Here is an 18,572-nt window from a genome sequence, read left to right as displayed (position 1 = left end):
TGCCAAAATTGCCTCCCCTCTTTCTTTTCCATCGGCTTTGAGTTGGACCCTTTTGAGGAGGGTATGGAGAAGGCCCCAATGGCCCCCCGGATGCCCCCAGCCACCCCTAGTGACAGGGGTGGCTTTGCTGGAGGTGCCAAGATGGTGTCATTTCATGGCAGTGACCCCCCCTCACCCGTCCCTGTCCCCTCCTGGCGCGGCGGGCGCGTTTTCGTTGGTGAGACCTCCCCTGCCGGTGGCCGTGCCCCTGCGGGAAACCTTTCTGTATTTATATATTAAAAAAAATCCGGGGGAAAAAAAAAAAGAGTTCAGAGCTTGGGGGGAGCTTCCTTCATTAGTCAAGGTGTTTTGATATGGTATTAAAACAATGTTCAATAAAATATTCACTGTTATTTTATTTCACTGGCTTTGTTGGTGAAGCAGATGATGCCAGTGTGGTGCTAGAGCCCCCCACCCATGACAGTTTCCCTTCTGTGTGCTTGCCATGTGGGGATAGCTGCAGTAGTGCTCAGCAGGTCCCAGAGAGCTCCCACCTGGCACTGGCAGCACTGCAGCTCAGGGGAAGTGGCTGAAGTGAGACCCTGATGATGCCCTGTCCTGTGCATGTTGTCTGGGACAGAGGCCTCCTGGGCAGGGGCTGAGGTCTCCTGTCCCCCTAAACAACTTCACAGCACATGGACAGTGTGAGTTCAAAGGATTTATTGGGGATTTGAGGATCGCTGATCCCAAGTGGGGATGGGGGGATTTGTAGGTACACATACAGTGGCACTGCAGGGCAGCATGGACAGCCTGGCCCTGACTCCAGGGGCAGGCTCCCCACTGCCAGCTCAGTGCTGGTGCTCCCCCTCAGATCACCTTGCCGGGGTTCATGAGGTTGTGGGGGTCCAGTGCAGCCTTGATGGAGCGCAGGGTGTCCAGCCCCTCCTGGCCCAGCTCCTCCAGCAGCAGTGCCCGCTTGCCCAGCCCCACGCCGTGCTCCCCGGTGCAGGTGCCCCCTGCTGCCAGCGCCCTCCTGTGGGACAGGGAGGGACAGGGGATGGGGATGTCTGTCCGTCCAGCCCTGGCCCCTCAGAGCACCCTAGCCCCACCTGCCCAGGCGCTCGGTGAAGGCGTGGACACGCTGGGCCTCCTCCGGGTCCTGGGAGTTGAAGACGAGGATGCAGTGGAAGTTGCCATCGCCCACATGTCCCACCATGGGTCCTGCAAGACCACGGGTCAGATGGGGTGTGGCGTGGAGGATGGTGACCCCCCAAGCCCCTCTGTCCCAGGGGTCTGTGGCCCTGCTGACCAGTGAGGCCGGAGGCCTGCAGGTCCTGCTTGGTCTCCACCACCACGTCAGGCAGGCGGGAGATGGGCACACAGACGTCCGTGGAGTAACCCTGGGGCAGGGAGGGCAGAGCTGTGGCACTCACAGCACCACGGGCACTCCCTCCACCATCCCCATCCTTGTGGCTCACCTGGCAGCCGGGCCGCAGGGCCAGGGCCGCGTACCAGGCGTTGTGGCGCATGGACCAGAGCTGCTCCCGCTCCTCCAGCCCCTCCGCCCAGGCCAGGCCAGAGCCTCCGTTCTGTCGCATGATCTCTCCTGATGGTGACCAGGAGCTCTGGGACAGGACCTACAGCGCCCCCAGGCACCCAGCCCTCACCCAGGACCTTCAGTACCCATCCTGGGCACTCATCCCATATCCTGGGATACTCCTGGTCCCTCTGCCCCTTGTTCTTGCGTCCCTGTCCACCACCCTGTGACACTCCTGGTGCCCCCTATCCCATGTCCATGAGCCCCTCAGCAGACCCCCAGTGCACACAGCCATCCCTAACCCTAGTGCCTTCCCAGTACCCATCCCAGGCATCCATTGCTGGTCTGCTTTCCCTGGTCCTGGGCACCTTTCCTTCTCCTCAGGACACCCCTGATCTCCCATCCCCTATCCATAGGCATCCATCCATGATTCCAGTCCCTTAATTCTAGGCTCTGGGTGCTTGCCCCTCATCCTGATGACCTCAAGGTCTCTAATCCCCACCCAGCCCTGGGCACCCATCCCTCACCCCAGGACATGCCTGGTCCCACTGTCCCATATCGTGGACATCCATCACTCACCCCAGTGCCAAATCATGCTCCCCCCCAGCACTATGGTTCACTTCAGAACACTGGTCCCCCTGTCCCTGGACACCCATCCCTCACCCCCAGGTGTGGATCATGGCCCCCAGCCCCAGACACCCTCTCCTCCTCCCTACTCCAAGCCATACCCATCTGCTGCTGCTGCTCAGCCAGGCTGTGCCGGGAGCCGTGCAGCTCCAGGAGGAGCGTGGCTGCCACCGGCAGCCCCTTCCCACTGAAGCGGCCGCAGGCATCTGCCATCACCTCGTCCAGGAACTCTGGGTGGGAGGAAGCAGCGCTGAGCTCCACCTCTGGCACTGGACCCCAGCCCCACCTCCGGCCACAGGCACTCACCGATGCGGGCCACAGGCACGGCAGCCTGCAGCACCTGGACAGTGCAAGCCACGGCCGCCCCCACGCTGGGGAAGGAGGCGACAGTGACAGCAGTGGCCTCGGGCAGCGGGTGCAGCCGCAGCGTGGCCTGAGTCAGGAAGCCCAGAGTGCCCTCGGAGCCCACGAAGAGCGAGGTCAGGTCGTAGCCGGCCGCCCGTTTCCTGCACAGAGCTGGTGAGCAGGGACCCGCGGGGCACAGAGCCCAGCACAGCCCCCCCGGCTCCCGGAGCCCACCTGGGCTGGCGCCCGGGGCCCGCGGTGTGCAGCAGGCGCCCGTCCGGCAGCACCACGCGCAGGTTGAGCACGTTGGGGCGCATGGTGCCATAGCGCACCGCGTTGGTGCCCGAGGCGCCCGTGGCTGCCATGCCACACAGAGAGGCGTCCGCCCCGGGGTCTGCAAGCAGGGCATGGGCAGGGGAGGGAGGTGGGGATGGTATCCACTCCCACATGGACACCACTGGGAGCTCAACCACAGCAAAGATATGGCCTTCCCCAAAAGCAATAGGGCCAAGGCACTTCCATCCCCATGGGCACCCCAGGGAACACAGCACACCTGTGGATACCACAGCACCACCAACACTCCCACCACCCCCAGCCCCACGTCACCCCTCCTGCCCACAGTACCAACAGGAAACCAGAGCCCGGTGCCACGCAGGTGCTTATTGAGGGCCTTGCGGGTGACACCGGGCTCCACCGTCACCGAGAAGTCCTCGAGGCTCAGCTCCGTGATCCCGTCCATGCGGCTCAGGTCGAAGCAGACGCCGCCCTGGCACACAGGGGACCCGGGGCTCTGGGCACGGCCGGGCCCCGACAGCCCCGGGGGGCTCAGAGCTGCGGGGGGAGGGGGCGGTACCTGCACGGCGTTGACGCCTCCTTCCAGGCCGGTGCCGGTGCCAAAGGGCACCATGGGCACACGGCAGCGGTGACACAGGGCCGCCAGCTCCTGCACCTGCCCCACCGCCTGGGGCCACACCACCACGTCCGGGGGGGCACAGCTGGGGGACAGGCAGCGCCCACTGACAACTGCCTGAACCCCCTGAGCCTCCCCGTGGCCCTTCCCTTCTCCACGGCCCCTGCTCTACCCAAACCTTTCCCATCCCAAGATCTCTTCCCTTCCCTATGCCCCTTCCCCTGGCCCTTCCTCTGCCCAGGCCCCTCCGCAGGGCTCCGGCTCCAGGGGCACTCACGGGTGCATGGACTCGTCGTGGCCGTGCTGCTCCCGCACCGCTGTGGCCGTGGAGACATTGGGGGCCCCAGCCACGGCCCTCAGCGCCTCCACGAAGTCGGGGGGCAGCGAGGGCTGCGAGGGGAACAACGGGGACCCGTCAGGGATGCGCTGGGGAGGCTCTGATCGCGCCCACGGGCCAAGGGCACGAAGCCGAGCGGCCGCGGCGGGACCTGAGCGCCCTCGGGAGCCCCGGCCCCACCTTGGAGCAGCAGCTGCGGCGCCCCAGGGCTGCCCCCAGCGCCAGCATCCCCCGCAGCGCCATGTCGGAACGGGACGGGAACGGCGACACGGGAACTGCCCGGGACCGGGACACTGCCCTCCCCCGCCGCCCGTCTGTCCCTCCCCCGCACCGACACCTTAAGGTGGCTCCGGCCGCCCCCGAGCGTGTCCCTGTGCTCGTGTTCCCGTGCTGTCCCCGCCTGAGCGGAGTCACCGCCTTCTCCACGGCCCCCCGGACCCTCCCGGCTGCCCCCGTGCCTGTCGAGTGTCCCCACAGCTGCCCAGGGCCCCACGGCCCCGGAGGAGACCGCGTGTCCCCACGCTCCTCCCGCCCAGACAGGGGTCACCGTGTCCCCCGAGTGCCCCTCTGTCCCCATTTCCGATCAGGGCTCCCCGTGCCCCCCGGCCCTCTGTCCCCACTCCCGGCCGGGTGTCCCCACGCCTCTCGGCCCTCCTGGACAGGCAGAACTCTCTCTGCCCGGAGAACTGACCCGGCCCACCGCCCACCCCCCTCCTCAGCCGAGTGTCACCCGGCCACCCCCTGCCCCGCGCCCCGCTCCCGCCCGGCCCGGGGACACGGTGACGAGGACACGGTGACAAGGACACGGGGGCTCAGGGGGTCGGCAGCGTTTATTGCGGGCCTCAGTTGGCCTCCAGGATGGAGTCGATCCAGGCGCGGAGCTTGGTGACGCGGGCGTACACGCCGGGGGTCTGGGTGTCGCAGGTGCTGCTGCCCCAGGAGACGATGCCCACCAGGTTCCAGGCGCCGTCCTTCTGGCACACCAGCGGCCCGCCGGAGTCGCCCTGCGCGGGGCAGCGGGTGAGCAGCGCGGCGGGGCCCGGGGCCGCGGGGGCAGCGGGGGCCGGGGGCACGTACCATGCACGAGGAGGCGCCGTCGGCGCCGGCACAGACCATCACGTCGCGGATGCGGAAGCCCCAGAACTCCTTGCACTGGGTGTTGGTGAGCAGGGGCAGAGCCACCTGCTGCAGCACCGCCGGCGTCTGCGAGGCTGCGGGGAGCGGGGGGGGTCAGCGCCGGGAACAGGGCGGGAACGGGGAAAGGGATGGGATGGGATGGGATGGGATGGGGAGGGCAGGAGGAGGAGGAGGAGGACAGGACCGTGGGGCCGATGGTGGAGGGGGGGACAGGACTGGGGCAGTGTTGGGCACTGGTGATGGAGATGAAGAACGGGACCGGGATGAACACGGGGATTCGACAAGGGGATGGGGACTCAGGGTCGGATTTGGACGCGGATCCGGATGGGAGATTGGCACGAGCATTATGGTTCACATGAGGACAGGGACTGACCGTACGGATGAGGAAGGGGACAGGGAGGACAGCGGACAAGGATGGGGATGGGGATTTGATGAGGCAGGGGACAGGAACGGGGGCGGGGACAGGAAAGGGCAGTTACCGCTGGAGTCAGTGAGCCCCCAGCCAGTGGTGACACAGGTCGTTCCTCCCTCGAACTCGTCGGTGGCCTTGGGCAGGCAGACGGGGGACACGCGCTCCGACAGCTGCGCCGGGGTGGCCAGTTTGATCAGGGTGATGTCGTCGTGGATGGTCAGCATGTTGAACTTGGGGTTCTTGAAGACCTGGAGCAGCAGCACAGCTCTCAGCACCTGCACCCCCTGCCAGGGCACCAGGCCCTGGGCACTCCACGGGGATCAGCAGGGAACAACGGGCACCAACGGGGATTGTCTCCTGCGGGTCCCGCGATGGCAGCGAGTCTGAGCTGAGCTGCAGAGCCCAGGCCCTGCGACACGGGAGAGCAGGGACACCCCAGGGCACATCCCCTGCGGGGATGAAATGTCCCCCGAGGCCTGAACCCCTAATCCCTTGGGAGTTCCTGGGAACACGGGGACATCCAGGGGACCTGACCTGAGGGATGAGTGCGAGCAGGGACACCCCAGGGGATTGCAGTGCAGGGATGTGGGACACCACGGGCATGCCAGGGAACCCTGAGCCTCCCTCCAGGATAAGGGGAACCTCAGGAACACAAACCCCGGGACAAGGGGGACCCAGACATGAGCCCCCAGGGGGATCCCGCAAGCACACGGGCCCCTCCCCGGAGATACCTTCTCGATTTTCAGTTTCTGCTGGTCAGGCCCGGGTGCGTCCTGGTCGTAGGCGCCCACCACCACGGTGTCGGTTTTCCTGGGCACAGGCGGGCGCTGAGCGGGGGCACGGCGCGGGGACAGGGCCTTCCCTGGGCCCCCCGTGCCCCCGCCCGGCCCCGGCAGCAGAGCCGGTGCCTACCTGACGCCGCAGTGGGCAGCGGTCACCACCCAGTTCTCGCTGATCAGGGACCCGCCGCAGAAGTGGAAGCCGTTGTAGCGCTGGCGGGGAGAGAGAGAGAGCCGCCCTCAGCACCGGCCCGTTCCCTGCTCCCCGCCCGGCCCCAGCCCTGCCCCGGCCCGCCCCGGCCTCTCACCTGGAGGGACACCTGCCACGGCCAGGACCCTGCCACGGCCGGCTCCCCGCCGACGATGCGGTTGTAGCCGCGGATGACCGGCGCGATGGCGGGCACGCCGCAGTCTGCGGGACACGGGCGGCCGTGGGACGGCGGCTCCGGACACCCCGGGCCCGCGTCCCGTCCCCGCCGCTCCCGCCCCCCGAGCCCCGAGCCCCGAGCCCGCCCCGCCGAGCCCCGAGCCCCACGCACCCTCAGGGAGGGCGGCACGGGCAAAGCCCGCCAGCGCCAGGCAGCTCAACACCCACAGCAGAGCCATCGCCACCGGTGAGGACACACCTGCCCGGCACCCGGCGCCTCTTATGTGCACCCCTGGGCACCTCCTGCTTCCGCTGGCCTTGCCACCGCGGCCTTGGGAGATAGCCCGACACCTGCTGTGGTGCCACTGGCGTATCGCCAGCCCCTGAACCCTCTCACCCAACCCCACCGTGTCCCAGGACCTCTGAATGAACAGGGGCCCTGTCCCCTGCCTGGGTGGCAGCGTGGAAGGGCTCTGCAGACCCAGCCCTCGGTGAACTCCACGGTCCTTCCAAACTCCAGCGCTCCATGACAAAGTGTGCAGTCAGCCCAGCAAGCCCCACCTCATCTTTGGCTACAACTGCAGCACCCTGAGCAGCCCATCGAGGGGATTCTGCTCCTCTACTCCACTCTGCTGAGACCATGCATGCAGTGCTGTGTCCAGCTCTGGGACCCCATTACATAGGATATGGGCCAGCTGGGATGATTCCAAGGACGTTTAGAAGACAGCACTTGACCAAGGTGGTGGTGTCCCACAGCCATGGCCAAGGCTGCTGGCTCCAGGTGCGGCGCTCCCAGGCCGTGTCCTGGAGCCACAGCAGGTGTCGGGCTATCTCCCAAGGCCGCGGTGGCAAGGCCAGCGGAAGCAGGAGGTGCCCAGGGGTGCACATAAGAGGCGCCGGGTGCCGGGCAGGTGTGTCCTCACCGGTGGCAATGGCTCTGCTGTGGGTGTTGAGCTGCCTGGCGCTGGCGGGCTTTGCCCGTGCCGCCCTCCCTGAGGGTGCGTGGGGCTCGGGGCTCGGCGGGGCGGGCTCGGGGCTCGGGGCTCGGGGGGCGGGAGCGGCGGGGACGGGACGCGGGCCCGGGGTGTCCGGAGCCGCCGTCCCACGGCCGCCCGTGTCCCGCAGACTGCGGCGTGCCCGCCATCGCGCCGGTCATCCGCGGCTACAACCGCATCGTCGGCGGGGAGCCGGCCGTGGCAGGGTCCTGGCCGTGGCAGGTGTCCCTCCAGGTGAGAGGCCGGGGCGGGCCGGGGCAGGGCTGGGGCCGGGCGGGGAGCAGGGAACGGGCCGGTGCTGAGGGCGGCTCTCTCTCTCTCCCCGCCAGCGCTACAACGGCTTCCACTTCTGCGGCGGGTCCCTGATCAGCGAGAACTGGGTGGTGACCGCTGCCCACTGCGGCGTCAGGTAGGCACCGGCTCTGCTGCCGGGGCCGGGCGGGGGCACGGGGGGCCCAGGGAAGGCCCTGTCCCCGCGCCGTGCCCCCGCTCAGCGCCCGCCTGTGCCCAGGAAAACCGACACCGTGGTGGTGGGCGCCTACGACCAGGACGCACCCGGGCCTGACCAGCAGAAACTGAAAATCGAGAAGGTATCTCCGGGGAGGGGCCCGTGTGCTTGCGGGATCCCCCTGGGGGCTCATGTCTGGGTCCCCCTTGTCCCGGGGTTTGTGTTCCTGAGGTTCCCCTTATCCTGGAGGGAGGCTCAGGGTTCCCTGGCATGCCCGTGGTGTCCCACATCCCTGCACTGCAATCCCCTGGGGTGTCCCTGCTCGCACTCATCCCTCAGGTCAGGTCCCCTGGATGTCCCCGTGTTCCCAGGAACTCCCAAGGGATTAGGGGTTCAGGCCTCGGGGGACATTTCATCCCCGCAGGGGATGTGCCCTGGGGTGTCCCTGCTCTCCCGTGTCGCAGGGCCTGGGCTCTGCAGCTCAGCTCAGACTCGCTGCCATCGCGGGACCCGCAGGAGACAATCCCCGTTGGTGCCCGTTGTTCCCTGCTGATCCCCGTGGAGTGCCCAGGGCCTGGTGCCCTGGCAGGGGGTGCAGGTGCTGAGAGCTGTGCTGCTGCTCCAGGTCTTCAAGAACCCCAAGTTCAACATGCTGACCATCCACGACGACATCACCCTGATCAAACTGGCCACCCCGGCGCAGCTGTCGGAGCGCGTGTCCCCCGTCTGCCTGCCCAAGGCCACCGACGAGTTCGAGGGAGGAACGACCTGTGTCACCACTGGCTGGGGGCTCACTGACTCCAGCGGTAACTGCCCTTTCCTGTCCCCGCCCCCGTTCCTGTCCCCTGCCTCATCAAATCCCCATCCCCATCCTTGTCCGCTGTCCTCCCTGTCCCCTTCCTCATCCGTACGGTCAGTCCCTGTCCTCATGTGAACCATAATGCTCGTGCCAATCTCCCATCCGGATCCGCGTCCAAATCCGACCCTGAGTCCCCATCCCCTTGTCGAATCCCCGTGTTCATCCCGGTCCCGTTCTTCATCTCCATCACCAGTGCCCAACACTGCCCCAGTCCTGTCCCCCCCTCCACCATCGGCCCCACGGTCCTGTCCTCCTCCTCCTCCTCCTGCCCTCCCCATCCCATCCCATCCCATCCCATCCCTTTCCCCGTTCCCGCCCTGTTCCCGGCGCTGACCCCCCCCGCTCCCCGCAGCCTCGCAGACGCCGGCGGTGCTGCAGCAGGTGGCTCTGCCCCTGCTCACCAACACCCAGTGCAAGGAGTTCTGGGGCTTCCGCATCCGCGACGTGATGGTCTGTGCCGGCGCCGACGGCGCCTCCTCGTGCATGGTACGTGCCCCCGGCCCCCGCTGCCCCCGCGGCCCCGGGCCCCGCCGCGCTGCTCACCCGCTGCCCCGCGCAGGGCGACTCCGGCGGGCCGCTGGTGTGCCAGAAGGACGGCGCCTGGAACCTGGTGGGCATCGTCTCCTGGGGCAGCAGCACCTGCGACACCCAGACCCCCGGCGTGTACGCCCGCGTCACCAAGCTCCGCGCCTGGATCGACTCCATCCTGGAGGCCAACTGAGGCCCGCAATAAACGCTGCCGACCCCCTGAGCCCCCGTGTCCTTGTCACCGTGTCCTCGTCACCGTGTCCCCGGGCCGGGCGGGAGCGGGGCGCGGGGCAGGGGGTGGCCGGGTGACACTCGGCTGAGGAGGGGGGTGGGCGGTGGGCCGGGTCAGTTCTCCGGGCAGAGAGAGTTCTGCCTGTCCAGGAGGGCCGAGAGGCGTGGGGACACCCGGCCGGGAGTGGGGACAGAGGGACGGGGGGCACGGGGAGCCCTGATCGGAAATGGGGACAGAGGGGCACTCGGGGGACACGGTGACCCCTGTCTGGGCGGGAGGAGCGTGGGGACACGCGGTCTCCTCCGGGGCCGTGGAGCCCTGGGCAGCTGTGGGGACACTCGACAGGCACGGGGGCAGCCGGGAGGGTCCGGGGGGCCGTGGAGAAGGCGGTGACTCCGCTCAGGCGGGGACAGCACGGGAACATGAGCACAGGGACACGCTCGGGGGCGGCCGGAGCCACCTTAAGGTGTCGGTGCGGGGGAGGGACAGACGGGCGGCGGGGGAGGGCAGTGTCCCGGTCCCGGGCAGTTCCCGTGTCGCCGTTCCCGTCCCGTTCCGACATGGCGCTGCGGGGGATGCTGGCGCTGGGGGCAGCCCTGGGGCGCCGCAGCTGCTGCTCCAAGGTGGGGCCGGGGCTCCCGAGGGCGCTCAGGTCCCGCCGCGGCCGCTCGGCTTCGTGCCCTTGGCCCGTGGGCGCGATCAGAGCCTCCCCAGCGCATCCCTGACGGGTCCCCGTTGTTCCCCTCGCAGCCCTCGCTGCCCCCCGACTTCGTGGAGACGCTGAGGGCCGTGGCTGGGGCCCCCAATGTCTCCACGGCCACAGCGGTGCGGGAGCAGCACGGCCACGACGAGTCCATGCACCCGTGAGTGCCCCTGGAGCCGGAGCCCTGCGGAGGGGCCTGGGCAGAGGAAGGGCCAGGGGAAGGGGCATAGGGAAGGGAAGAGATCTTGCGATGGGAAATGTTTGGGTAGAGCAGGGGCCGTGGAGAAGGGAAGGGCCACGGGGAGGCTCAGGGGGTTCAGGCAGTTGGTCAGTGGGCGCTGCCTGTCCCCCAGCTGTGCCCCCCCGGACGTGGTGGTGTGGCCCCAGGCGGTGGGGCAGGTGCAGGAGCTGGCGGCCCTGTGTCACCGCTGCCGTGTGCCCATGGTGCCCTTTGGCACCGGCACCGGCCTGGAAGGAGGCGTCAACGCCGTGCAGGTACCGCCCCCTCCCCCCGCAGCTCTGAGCCCCCCGGGGCTGTCGGGGCCCGGCCGTGCCCAGAGCCCCGGGTCCCCTGTGTGCCAGGGCGGCGTCTGCTTCGACCTGAGCCGCATGGACGGGATCACGGAGCTGAGCCTCGAGGACTTCTCGGTGACGGTGGAGCCCGGTGTCACCCGCAAGGCCCTCAATAAGCACCTGCGTGGCACCGGGCTCTGGTTTCCTGTTGGTACTGTGGGCAGGAGGGGTGTCGTGGGGATGGGGATGAGGACAGAGTTGAGGAGGGGTGGACTGTGGGGTGTCCATAGCTGTGCTGTGATTGCAGGGCAGTAGTAGATGTGTCTCTGTGCCTGAGGGTGCTATGGTTCCTGAGGTTCTTGAAGGGATGGATAGCCAGGATCAGGAATGCTTGGGGTCAGTGGCTACCATCCTCTGCCAATCCAAATGCATGGTGCCCATGGTGGCTATAGCACCTTGCAAGGTGTTGTGAAGGGACACTCACCCCACATTCCTTCAGGGCCCCTGGGGCCCAACTGCCCTGTACTGCCACCCCTTATTTCCCCGCAACCCTCTTAGGCCCATCCCTTGTGCCCCATTTATCCTCTGTGCATCGACAGTCTCCAAAGGCTAGGAGATGTTTTAGGAGAACAGGATGTCCCCAGCATTGCCACAGGGCCTCTCCCTCACCCCAGGAGTCACACACAGATACCCAGGAGATAAAGGGTGTTTCTAGGCAAATCTTTATACTGGTGAGGGACTTGGGGCCAAGTTTTGGAGGGGGCTGCCACTTGGTAGCTCCAGGAACCAGCGGAAGCTTCCCATGTTCAAAAGGCACCAATTTCGGTTCCCATTTCGGTTACAGCTGGTACTGTAGCACAATCCGAGACGTGAGAACGCACAGCTTTGCCCCTTCCTGCCCCAGCAGCTCCCCACCACGTTTTACCCCCCTGGGGACCCCTATCCCCGGCCTCCAGCACACAAGGGAACAGTACAACCCATCTCTGTCACACTGTCCCAACCATCACAGGGGATGACTTCCACACCATTAGAATCTCCTGGCCACCGTAGAGTTCTCCAGAGTGCATGGTAGAGTGCCCTGGAGAGCAGAGCAGCCACAGCATCACAAAGGGCATCTCAAATTGCCAGGCACATCCTTGCCTCCCCAGGGACATGGCCCCCTGCCCTTCAGCCTAGAACTGGCCACTGGTTTTGTATGGAGAGAGGACAGCAGGGAAAGAGTAGACATAGATCCACCTCCCTGCTTTGCTTCATTATGGGCACAGCTCAAGCCATTCCTGGCCCCTGGCCAGAGAGAGGAGGAAGGGGTATGATGGCTGCAGCCCCTCACCTCTGTTCCCACAGAGCCCCAGCCCCCCGGTGTGCATGGGAGTCTCTATGCACATGTCTGCTTACACCAGGTGGAGAAGACTTGCATGGGGGGAAATGCATGTCTGGGGAAGGGTGGGGGCCAGAGGGGACAGTGGCCCTGAGGCCATCACATGGCTGCCAGCTGGCCCAGCACCATCCTGAATTGCTGCGTGCTGTTGGCAAGGTCCTTGACACGCTCCACCATGTCCTTGGAGGCAGCAGGAGATGGGTAGTGGAGGGCGGCTGCCTTGGTGGTCATGACGATCTCCTTGAGCATCTCACAGAGCAGGTTGCTGTAGTGCATCACCTTGTGCTGGACGTCCTGGGCCTTGGCCTGGCGGGACAGCGTGTCCCCAATGAAGACGAGCTTGTGGGCGCTGAGGATGACAAACTTGCTGTGGGCCACAAAGATCTTGGGAGGTTGGTTGGTGCTGACGGCGGTGAAGAAGGCATCGACAGCATTGGTGAGCGTGGTGAGGTTGGCCTCGCACTGCTCCAGGTAGAAGAGGAGGAGCTGGCGGTCAGCAGGACACAGTGTCCCACCGCCCCGCGCCGGGCTGTAGTGCTGGGGGGGGCTCCAGTTGGACAGGTCATTGTCAATGGGGCGCGTCACCTCCTGCTCCAGCCTCTCAAACTGCTTCAGCTGTGGGAGAGAGGCATGGGGCAGGGTGACCATTGAGACAGCACCTGCTCCCCTCCAGGGAGCCACTGGCACAGGTGGCCATGGACACCAGCCTCAGGGAACACAGTGAGGGGCAGCTCCAGCCCCAGGACAGCCATGCCAGGCTCCTCTCCAGGATCAAGGTGCCTACACCTCTCTTCACTGGCATAGCACTGGTATGGAAAGCAAGGTAGAATGCACCATGAGAACATCCAGGGAAGAGAGCTGTGGTCAGACCAGCAGCAGTAGTTAAAGAGAAGCAAGACATGGGGCCCTGTGCACCCCAAGTGCTGTGTGCAGCAGCACCCACCTGCCTGCCCCAGTGCTCTTACCTGCTGGTGCTCCAGCTGGTCCTTGCTCTGCCGTATGATGTTGCCTTTCTCCAGCAGCTCCTTCTGGGTCTTCTCAAACTCCTCCTTGCCCTACAGGGGCATGACATGGAAGGGGTCAGTAACATCAGCCTTGCCAGAGAGCTCCCACTCGCCCTGGGACATCTCTGGTCCACACAGCCCTTAAGCTGGAGGGTAGGAGGTGGAAGCAGAGCTGCCTAATCCCCCCTGTGCCAGGGAGCCACCATCATAATGCTCCCTGTGGGAAGCAGCCCCCAAACCCGTGCCCACCTGGAGATGGACATAGTCATAATCCTCCATCCAGCCACTCTCACTGTTCTCGTAGGGCCCATCAGGCGACTCCTGGGCCAGTAACTTGGGAGGGGAAGGCAGGGGCCGTGACTGGATGCTGCTGGCCTTGTCGGAGGGGTGAGGGGGCCCATGGCCACCACTCTCCACCGCCGGCTTTGTCCGTTTGAAGAGAAGGGAGGCATTGCCATGCAGGAAGGAAGCCAACTGCTTAGTGTCATCGGGAACACCACGCGAGTGCATGATGAAGTGCTCCAAGTCATCTGTGCCTGGTTTGCTGCTGGCCAAAGCACTGGGGGCCCAGTGGCAAGCGTCCAGCGCTTGGCCATGCCGTGCCAGGGCCTGGTAGACCTCCTCCATCTTCTGAAGCTGCTTGCTGAGCTTGGTGTAGAGGGAGCGGTCAGAGGCCTGGGCAGCATTGCCCACTGCCCCCCGGGCAAACTCCAGAAGGTCCCGGAGGGCCGTCCGGACGCCCTCGGCTGCCCCACGGATGTTGGCAGCATTCACCTCCATGTGCTCGGGGCTGCGCCAGTTGGTGCTGATAAAGGACATGAGGTAGGAGACAGCATTGCTGACGCCACTCTGGAGCTTGGCCAGTGTCTCCATGGCGGCATCCAAGTCCAGGGAGAACTCCTTGCCGGCTCCCTTAGCCGACTCCTTCACAGGCACCACGTCCAGCGAGGATGTGGAGATGTTGCTGCGGGTACTGCCTGTGCTGGAGGCCGAGAGGCGCTTGGCGTCAGCGCCCTTGGCCTCGCGGTCTACTTGTGGTGGGACATCGTAGATGTACTCGCCCTCCGTGTCCACAGAGCCCTTGCCTGGGGCATGCAGGTCCCGGGGTACATCGTACACCTCTTGGGAGGGGAAGGTGGATCCCCCCAGCTTCTTGAGGCTGGGGGGCACATCGTAGATCTCATGGGAGTGTGGCAGCTCAGGAGCACCTTTCCCAGCTGCTGGGGGCACGTCATAGACATCCTCTGGCAAGTAGGGCTCCTGCTGGGCCAGGATGAGGGGGTGGCGCGAGGGGTCAAAGGCTTTCTGCTTGGCAAAGGCGGGTGGCACGTCATAGGTCTCCTCCCGTACTGGGCCATCCGGCACGTCCTTGCTCACTGAGGGGGGAACATCGTACACCTGCAAGGGCAGAGCAGGGGCACTGTCAGCACTGCTGGGAGAGCTGGCCTGGGGCAGGTGTGGAGGCACAGGTTGGCTGCAGGGAGCTGCAGAGCATGCAAGTGCCAGCACTGGGCATCCAATACAGCACTGGGTGGGCACTGGAATGAAGCCATGCGCCCCAGGTGTGCCCCTGCCCTTTGGGACAGGAAGCAAAAGGTTCTAGAGCAGCCCAGGTTGGAAGGGACTTTGAAAGATCATCTGGTCCAACCTCATCCCCTGGATGTGAACATCCAGCAACCCACTCCTTGGCATTCTGAAAGCCTCCAGTGCCAGGGACATCACCACATCTCTGGGGAGACTTATCTAGTAATTTTATTTTTTTCCCCTGTAAAAATCTGTAAAAAGAAGCTGTGAGCTTCCCAGCAGCACTTACAGTTTGGTGCAGGTTCTTCTCCACGCTGGGGGGCACGTCGTAGATCTCCTGCCCTGGGTCCTGCCCATTGGGACCCTTCACTGCCATGGGAGGTGTGTCATAGACCTGGAAGTGGGGAGGACACAGGACAATGTGTCAGAGATGGTATGGCCACCCAGCTCCTCTCAGGGACCAGCTGGGAATGGTGGAGGTGTTCAGAAGCAGCGCCAAGTTCCATAAAGTACAGTTTTGGGTGCAATTTAGCCTGGTGTGGATCTCAGGCTGTGACAGATCACCTCCCATTCTTATGGGCAGAGCCTGAGATTCCCCCTTGACACCCAAAGCAGCCTCACCTCCTGGCTGAACTGGTTTGGGACCCCTCCTCGGACAGGCGGCACGTCATAGATCTCCTGAGAGCCCGTGGAGACGAGGTGGCGAGGGAAATCGTACTCAACCTGCTCACCTTTGGGGGAGTCATAGACATACACCTGGCCCACACGGGTGGGCACCAGCACCTGGAAAGAGGGAAAAGACACGATGTGGCCACCACCGAGCATCTCTCACCCTGCATCATTCTCCTAAAACCCAGCAATGGGGCCAGAGAGAGGATGGTTGCTGGATTCCATACTGGATTGTCTGGAATTAGGGCCTGCCCGGTGCCACGGGAGGGCGCTCCCCGGCCGGGCGTGCGGCGATGCCGGGGACGGGATGATATCACCGGTTATTTATAGCGGCGATACAGTCTCAGCGAGAGACAAAGCCCGGCCGGCACGGCCGTGGCGTGCAGAAAGCCACGGCCGATCCAGGCGTGGGCCGGGGTCTGCCAGCGCCTGGAGATCCCTGCCCACAGCTCTACGCCTGAATGGGTCATTTCATGGTGACACCGGAGCGGAAAATAACCAAACCCAGAGGGTAATAGCACCCTGCCCAACCAGTGCCAAGGAGGGCTGAGGTGTTGGGTTGGTTCTTCCTTTTCGGATGTTCCTTGTGCCCTGGCTGTGATTTGGCAGCTCCCTCCTGTCACTGGCTGCGTCCCAAGGGTATGAGTTGGAGTAGCCTTCCCAGAAAACACGATACTGAAAGCACCTCACTCCTCTTCCCCAGGATGACGTGCCAGGGAAGGGGCAGAGCCAGAGGGAGGCTGGTGTCCAGGATGGAGCCGTTAGGCTCCATGCTGGGGACAGCCTGGTGGTTCACCCTTGCCTCACCCATGTACCTAACAAGTACTGGCAGGCTGCCTGGCACAGTTGGGAAATGCTGGCACTGCCTGTCTGTTCCTGTGTGCACTCCCAGGAGAAACAAAACCTCTCAGCATTGTGCTGGGTACTACAGCTACTTCCACAGCTCCAGAACCTGGCATCCCAAAACATCTCTTGGGTTACCAACACTCTGTGCCCACACCAGACACACTGCCATGCCCTGGGTGACACCAGCAGAGCCCACACAAGAAACCACAAGGACCAGAGTGCTGAATGTTGTGCAGTCCCAAGAATGGTAGCTCACACCAACCAGGGCACCTCAGCCACTGCAGAGACTCCCCCAGGGCACCCACCCTGCCAGCAGTGTGGGCAAGGATGCCCACACAACCCCAGCAATGGGCACATGGGCTGCCTGCTCCAAGAGTAGCAAGCTGAGAAGCCCAAGCTGTGCCACCTACTCACACCCACAGACCACAGAGCACCCCACAAACACAACACACTCCCCACTCCAGTCTCCCCATCCTACCTTTCCCTGGGGCTTGTGCCCTTCCCAGCTCCTCATGTCCAGTGATGGTGGCACCTGGTAGATTTCTTGAGCTTGACCAGCTGAGGGAGGAACCTGGTAGACATCCTGGGGGGGACTGGCAGAGCCCCCTGGGTACGCCTCTGCTGCCTGGCCCAGGGAGGGTGGCACCTGGTAGATGTCCTGGCCGGGGTTGGGGAAGGTGTGGGAGGGTGCCTGCTTCGGGTAGGTGGAGGGCTGCTTAGCTGGGGCAGGAGGAAACTGTCCAGTGGGTGCTGAGCCCGGGTACAGACCCTGCTGTCCCTTGTTGGGGACCGGCATCAGGTAGACGTTGTCCCCTTGGGGGCCATAAGCAGGGTGCATGGGTGTGTACTGCGAGGCGGGCGACAGCGGGGTGTAGCCCCCTTGGTGGAGGAAGGGCAGAGCCGGCTGGGGCACCGATGGCTGCGGCGGCGCCTGCCCCTGTGCCGGGACGGGCGCTTGCTGCTGCGGCTGCTTCTTGTCGTACATCCCCACGAGGATCTTGAGGCGGTTCCCGGGAACGATGCCCTGCCGGCCATGGAGCGAACAGAGCCACCAGCCGTCCAGCCCCTGCGTGTTGCGCTCCAGCACCGTCATGATGTCGCCCTTGCGGAAGGAGAGCTCGTCCGGGGACTCGGCCACGTTGTCGTAGAGCGCCTTGGCCAGCACGTTCTGGAAGAGAGCCCCGCGCCGGGGCGGTGAGCCGGGTCCCGCCGGCCGGTGGGGCGTCATCCCGGCGGGGGACAGCGGGGCGGCAGCTCAGCACCGGGACGGAGCCCCGAGGGCCGGGGGCTGCGCCGCGCAGTTCCCGCCAGCTGGATCTCGCCGTTCCAGCCACCGCGGGACTCCTCTCTGGAGTAAAGCCCACCCTTCCCAGAGGTGGTGCTGGGAAGGGGCCGGGCCCTTCCGCCTCCCCGGTTTCGGGGGGCCTCCTCTGCCTCTCCCGCCCCTTCCCTCCGCCGACGGGGAGGAAGTGCCGGGGCGGTGAGTCAGCCGTGGCCGTGGCCGTGGCCATCGCACGGCACCCGCCGCCGGGCCCGGGCCCCTCCACCCCGCGGGCTCCCGGAGCCGGGCCGGGGCGGCACCTGCCGGCTCCGCTCGGGGCCGGGGCGGCGGGACAGGTCGCGGCCCGCCCGGGATGGCGGGGCCGGACTCCCGGCTGTCCCGCGGCCCTGCCCGCGCCGGTGCCGCCCCGCCCGGTGGGGCTGAGGCCTGGGGAGGCCCCCGGCCCCGCTGGGCCCCCCACGAGTCCCGCAGCGCCCCGACCCGCCGGGAGGGAGGGCGGGCAGGCAAGGCCTCGCCGCCTCGGAGCGGGGGAGCTCGGCCAAGGTCACGCCGGCGGGATCGGGCGCACAGGAGGAGCCCTGCTCGGGCCGAGCGCTGAGGGGGCTGCGGCCTTCCTCCTCGCCCTCCTCCTCCTCCTCCTCCAACAGGGCCCCCCAGCAGCCGTTCCCCAGCGCCCTGCCTGTCCCCGCACACGCCCCCGCGTCCTCCCCCGCGCCCCCGCTCACCAGGTAGTTCATCTTCCCGCGGGGCCGCTCCGGCCGCGGCGGGGCCGAGGGCCGGGCCGGGTGCGGGGCCGAGGCCGGGCCGGGCCGGGGGCGGCGGGGCCGGGGCGCGCGGGCGGCGGCGGCGCCGTAGGGATCGTTATAGCGCCGCGCGCGCCCGGCCCGGCCGCTCCGCCCGCCCCATTGGCTGAGCCCGCCCGGGGGGCGGGGCCCGGGCCCGGGGGGCGGGGCGGGGGCGGGGCCTCGCAGGGGCCGGGCGGGCGCGGGGGGCGCCGGGGCTGAGACGGGTGAGGGCAGCGAGACGGGTGTGACACCCGCCAGGGGTGGGACACCCGCCAGGGGTGGGACACCCGCCAGGGGGGTGTCACCCGTGCCCTGGGGGTGGGACCAAGTCCCACAAAGGGTAAGGGGATCGGAACCGGCGTGCAACAGCTGTGCA

At 66.2% G+C, this 18,572-nt stretch overlaps 5 protein-coding genes across 7 annotated transcripts; 2 read left to right on the top strand and 3 right to left on the bottom strand.

Annotated features, from left to right (window-relative positions):
• Nucleotides 1–677: 677 nt before the first annotated feature.
• Nucleotides 678–4,005, bottom strand: LOC310914406 (putative D-lactate dehydrogenase, mitochondrial). The gene is made up of 11 exons (XM_083870523.1): nt 3,916–4,005; nt 3,676–3,788; nt 3,342–3,483; nt 3,113–3,254; nt 2,723–2,882; nt 2,450–2,649; nt 2,245–2,373; nt 1,458–1,585; nt 1,289–1,379; nt 1,089–1,200; nt 678–1,012 (listed from the first exon to the last, which is right to left on the bottom strand). Exons 1-11 carry the CDS (start codon nt 3,976–3,978, stop codon nt 847–849), a joined length of 1,446 nt encoding a protein of 481 aa, XP_083726649.1. The 5' UTR covers nt 3,979–4,005; the 3' UTR covers nt 678–846.
• A 572-nt stretch (nt 4,006–4,577) lies between these two features.
• LOC310914280 (chymotrypsinogen 2-like) lies at nt 4,578–6,669 on the bottom strand (the record flags this gene model as incomplete). Its single annotated transcript, XM_083870330.1, has 7 exons — nt 4,578–4,739; nt 4,813–4,946; nt 5,352–5,532; nt 6,016–6,094; nt 6,197–6,276; nt 6,372–6,475; nt 6,603–6,669. 7 exons carry the CDS (start codon nt 6,667–6,669, stop codon nt 4,578–4,580), a joined length of 807 nt encoding a protein of 268 aa, XP_083726456.1.
• A 692-nt stretch (nt 6,670–7,361) lies between these two features.
• Nucleotides 7,362–9,453, top strand: LOC310914270 (chymotrypsinogen 2-like; the record flags this gene model as incomplete). The annotated part of the gene is made up of 7 exons (XM_083870316.1): nt 7,362–7,428; nt 7,556–7,659; nt 7,755–7,834; nt 7,937–8,015; nt 8,499–8,679; nt 9,085–9,218; nt 9,292–9,453. 7 exons carry the CDS (start codon nt 7,362–7,364, stop codon nt 9,451–9,453), a joined length of 807 nt encoding a protein of 268 aa, XP_083726442.1.
• Nucleotides 9,454–10,277: 824 nt separating this feature from the next.
• LOC310914307 (putative D-lactate dehydrogenase, mitochondrial) lies at nt 10,278–11,285 on the top strand. The gene is made up of 3 exons (XM_083870371.1): nt 10,278–10,355; nt 10,549–10,690; nt 10,778–11,285. Exons 1-3 carry the CDS (start codon nt 10,348–10,350, stop codon nt 11,021–11,023), a joined length of 396 nt encoding a protein of 131 aa, XP_083726497.1. The 5' UTR covers nt 10,278–10,347; the 3' UTR covers nt 11,024–11,285.
• A 122-nt stretch (nt 11,286–11,407) lies between these two features.
• BCAR1 (BCAR1 scaffold protein, Cas family member) lies at nt 11,408–18,201 on the bottom strand (the record flags this gene model as incomplete). Of its 3 annotated transcripts, none has more annotated exons than XM_083870366.1 (7): nt 11,408–12,701; nt 13,052–13,141; nt 13,340–14,488; nt 14,904–15,008; nt 15,236–15,397; nt 16,608–17,297; nt 18,137–18,201. In XM_083870366.1, the coding sequence occupies 7 exons, from the start codon at nt 18,146–18,148 to the stop codon at nt 12,186–12,188; spliced, it is 2,724 nt and encodes a 907-aa protein (XP_083726492.1). In that variant the 3' UTR covers nt 11,408–12,185. The 3 variants fall into 3 exon arrangements, with proteins under 3 accessions (XP_083726492.1, XP_083726493.1, XP_083726491.1); XM_083870367.1 differs by lacking the exon at nt 18,137–18,201 and adding an exon at nt 18,091–18,117; XM_083870365.1 differs by lacking the exon at nt 18,137–18,201 and having other exon boundaries at nt 16,608–17,357.
• Between the last annotated feature and the right edge of the window lie 371 nt (nt 18,202–18,572).

Source organism: Zosterops lateralis, assembly GCF_965231275.1.
Source record: "Zosterops lateralis genome assembly, chromosome: 12".
In the NCBI taxonomy this organism is placed as follows: Eukaryota; Metazoa; Chordata; class Aves; order Passeriformes; family Zosteropidae; genus Zosterops; species Zosterops lateralis.
The sequence above is the reverse complement of the archived record's forward strand: the minus strand, read 5'-3'. Positions and strand labels throughout refer to the sequence as shown.

Bases quoted from the DNA above. Each gene is read 5' to 3' on its own strand.
- LOC310914307 (XM_083870371.1), top strand. The intron at 10,691-10,777 runs GTACCGCCCCCT...CCTGTGTGCCAG, and splicing joins GAGGCGTCAACGCCGTGCAG to GGCGGCGTCTGCTTCGACCT.
- LOC310914406 (XM_083870523.1), bottom strand. From the start codon at position 3,978: ATGGCGCTGCGGGGGATGCTGGCGCTGGGGGCAGCCCTGGGGCGCCGC. The intron at 3,484-3,675 runs GTGAGTGCCCCT...CCTGTCCCCCAG, and splicing joins CACGACGAGTCCATGCACCC to CTGTGCCCCCCCGGACGTGG. The intron at 3,255-3,341 runs GTACCGCCCCCT...CCTGTGTGCCAG, and splicing joins GAGGCGTCAACGCCGTGCAG to GGCGGCGTCTGCTTCGACCT.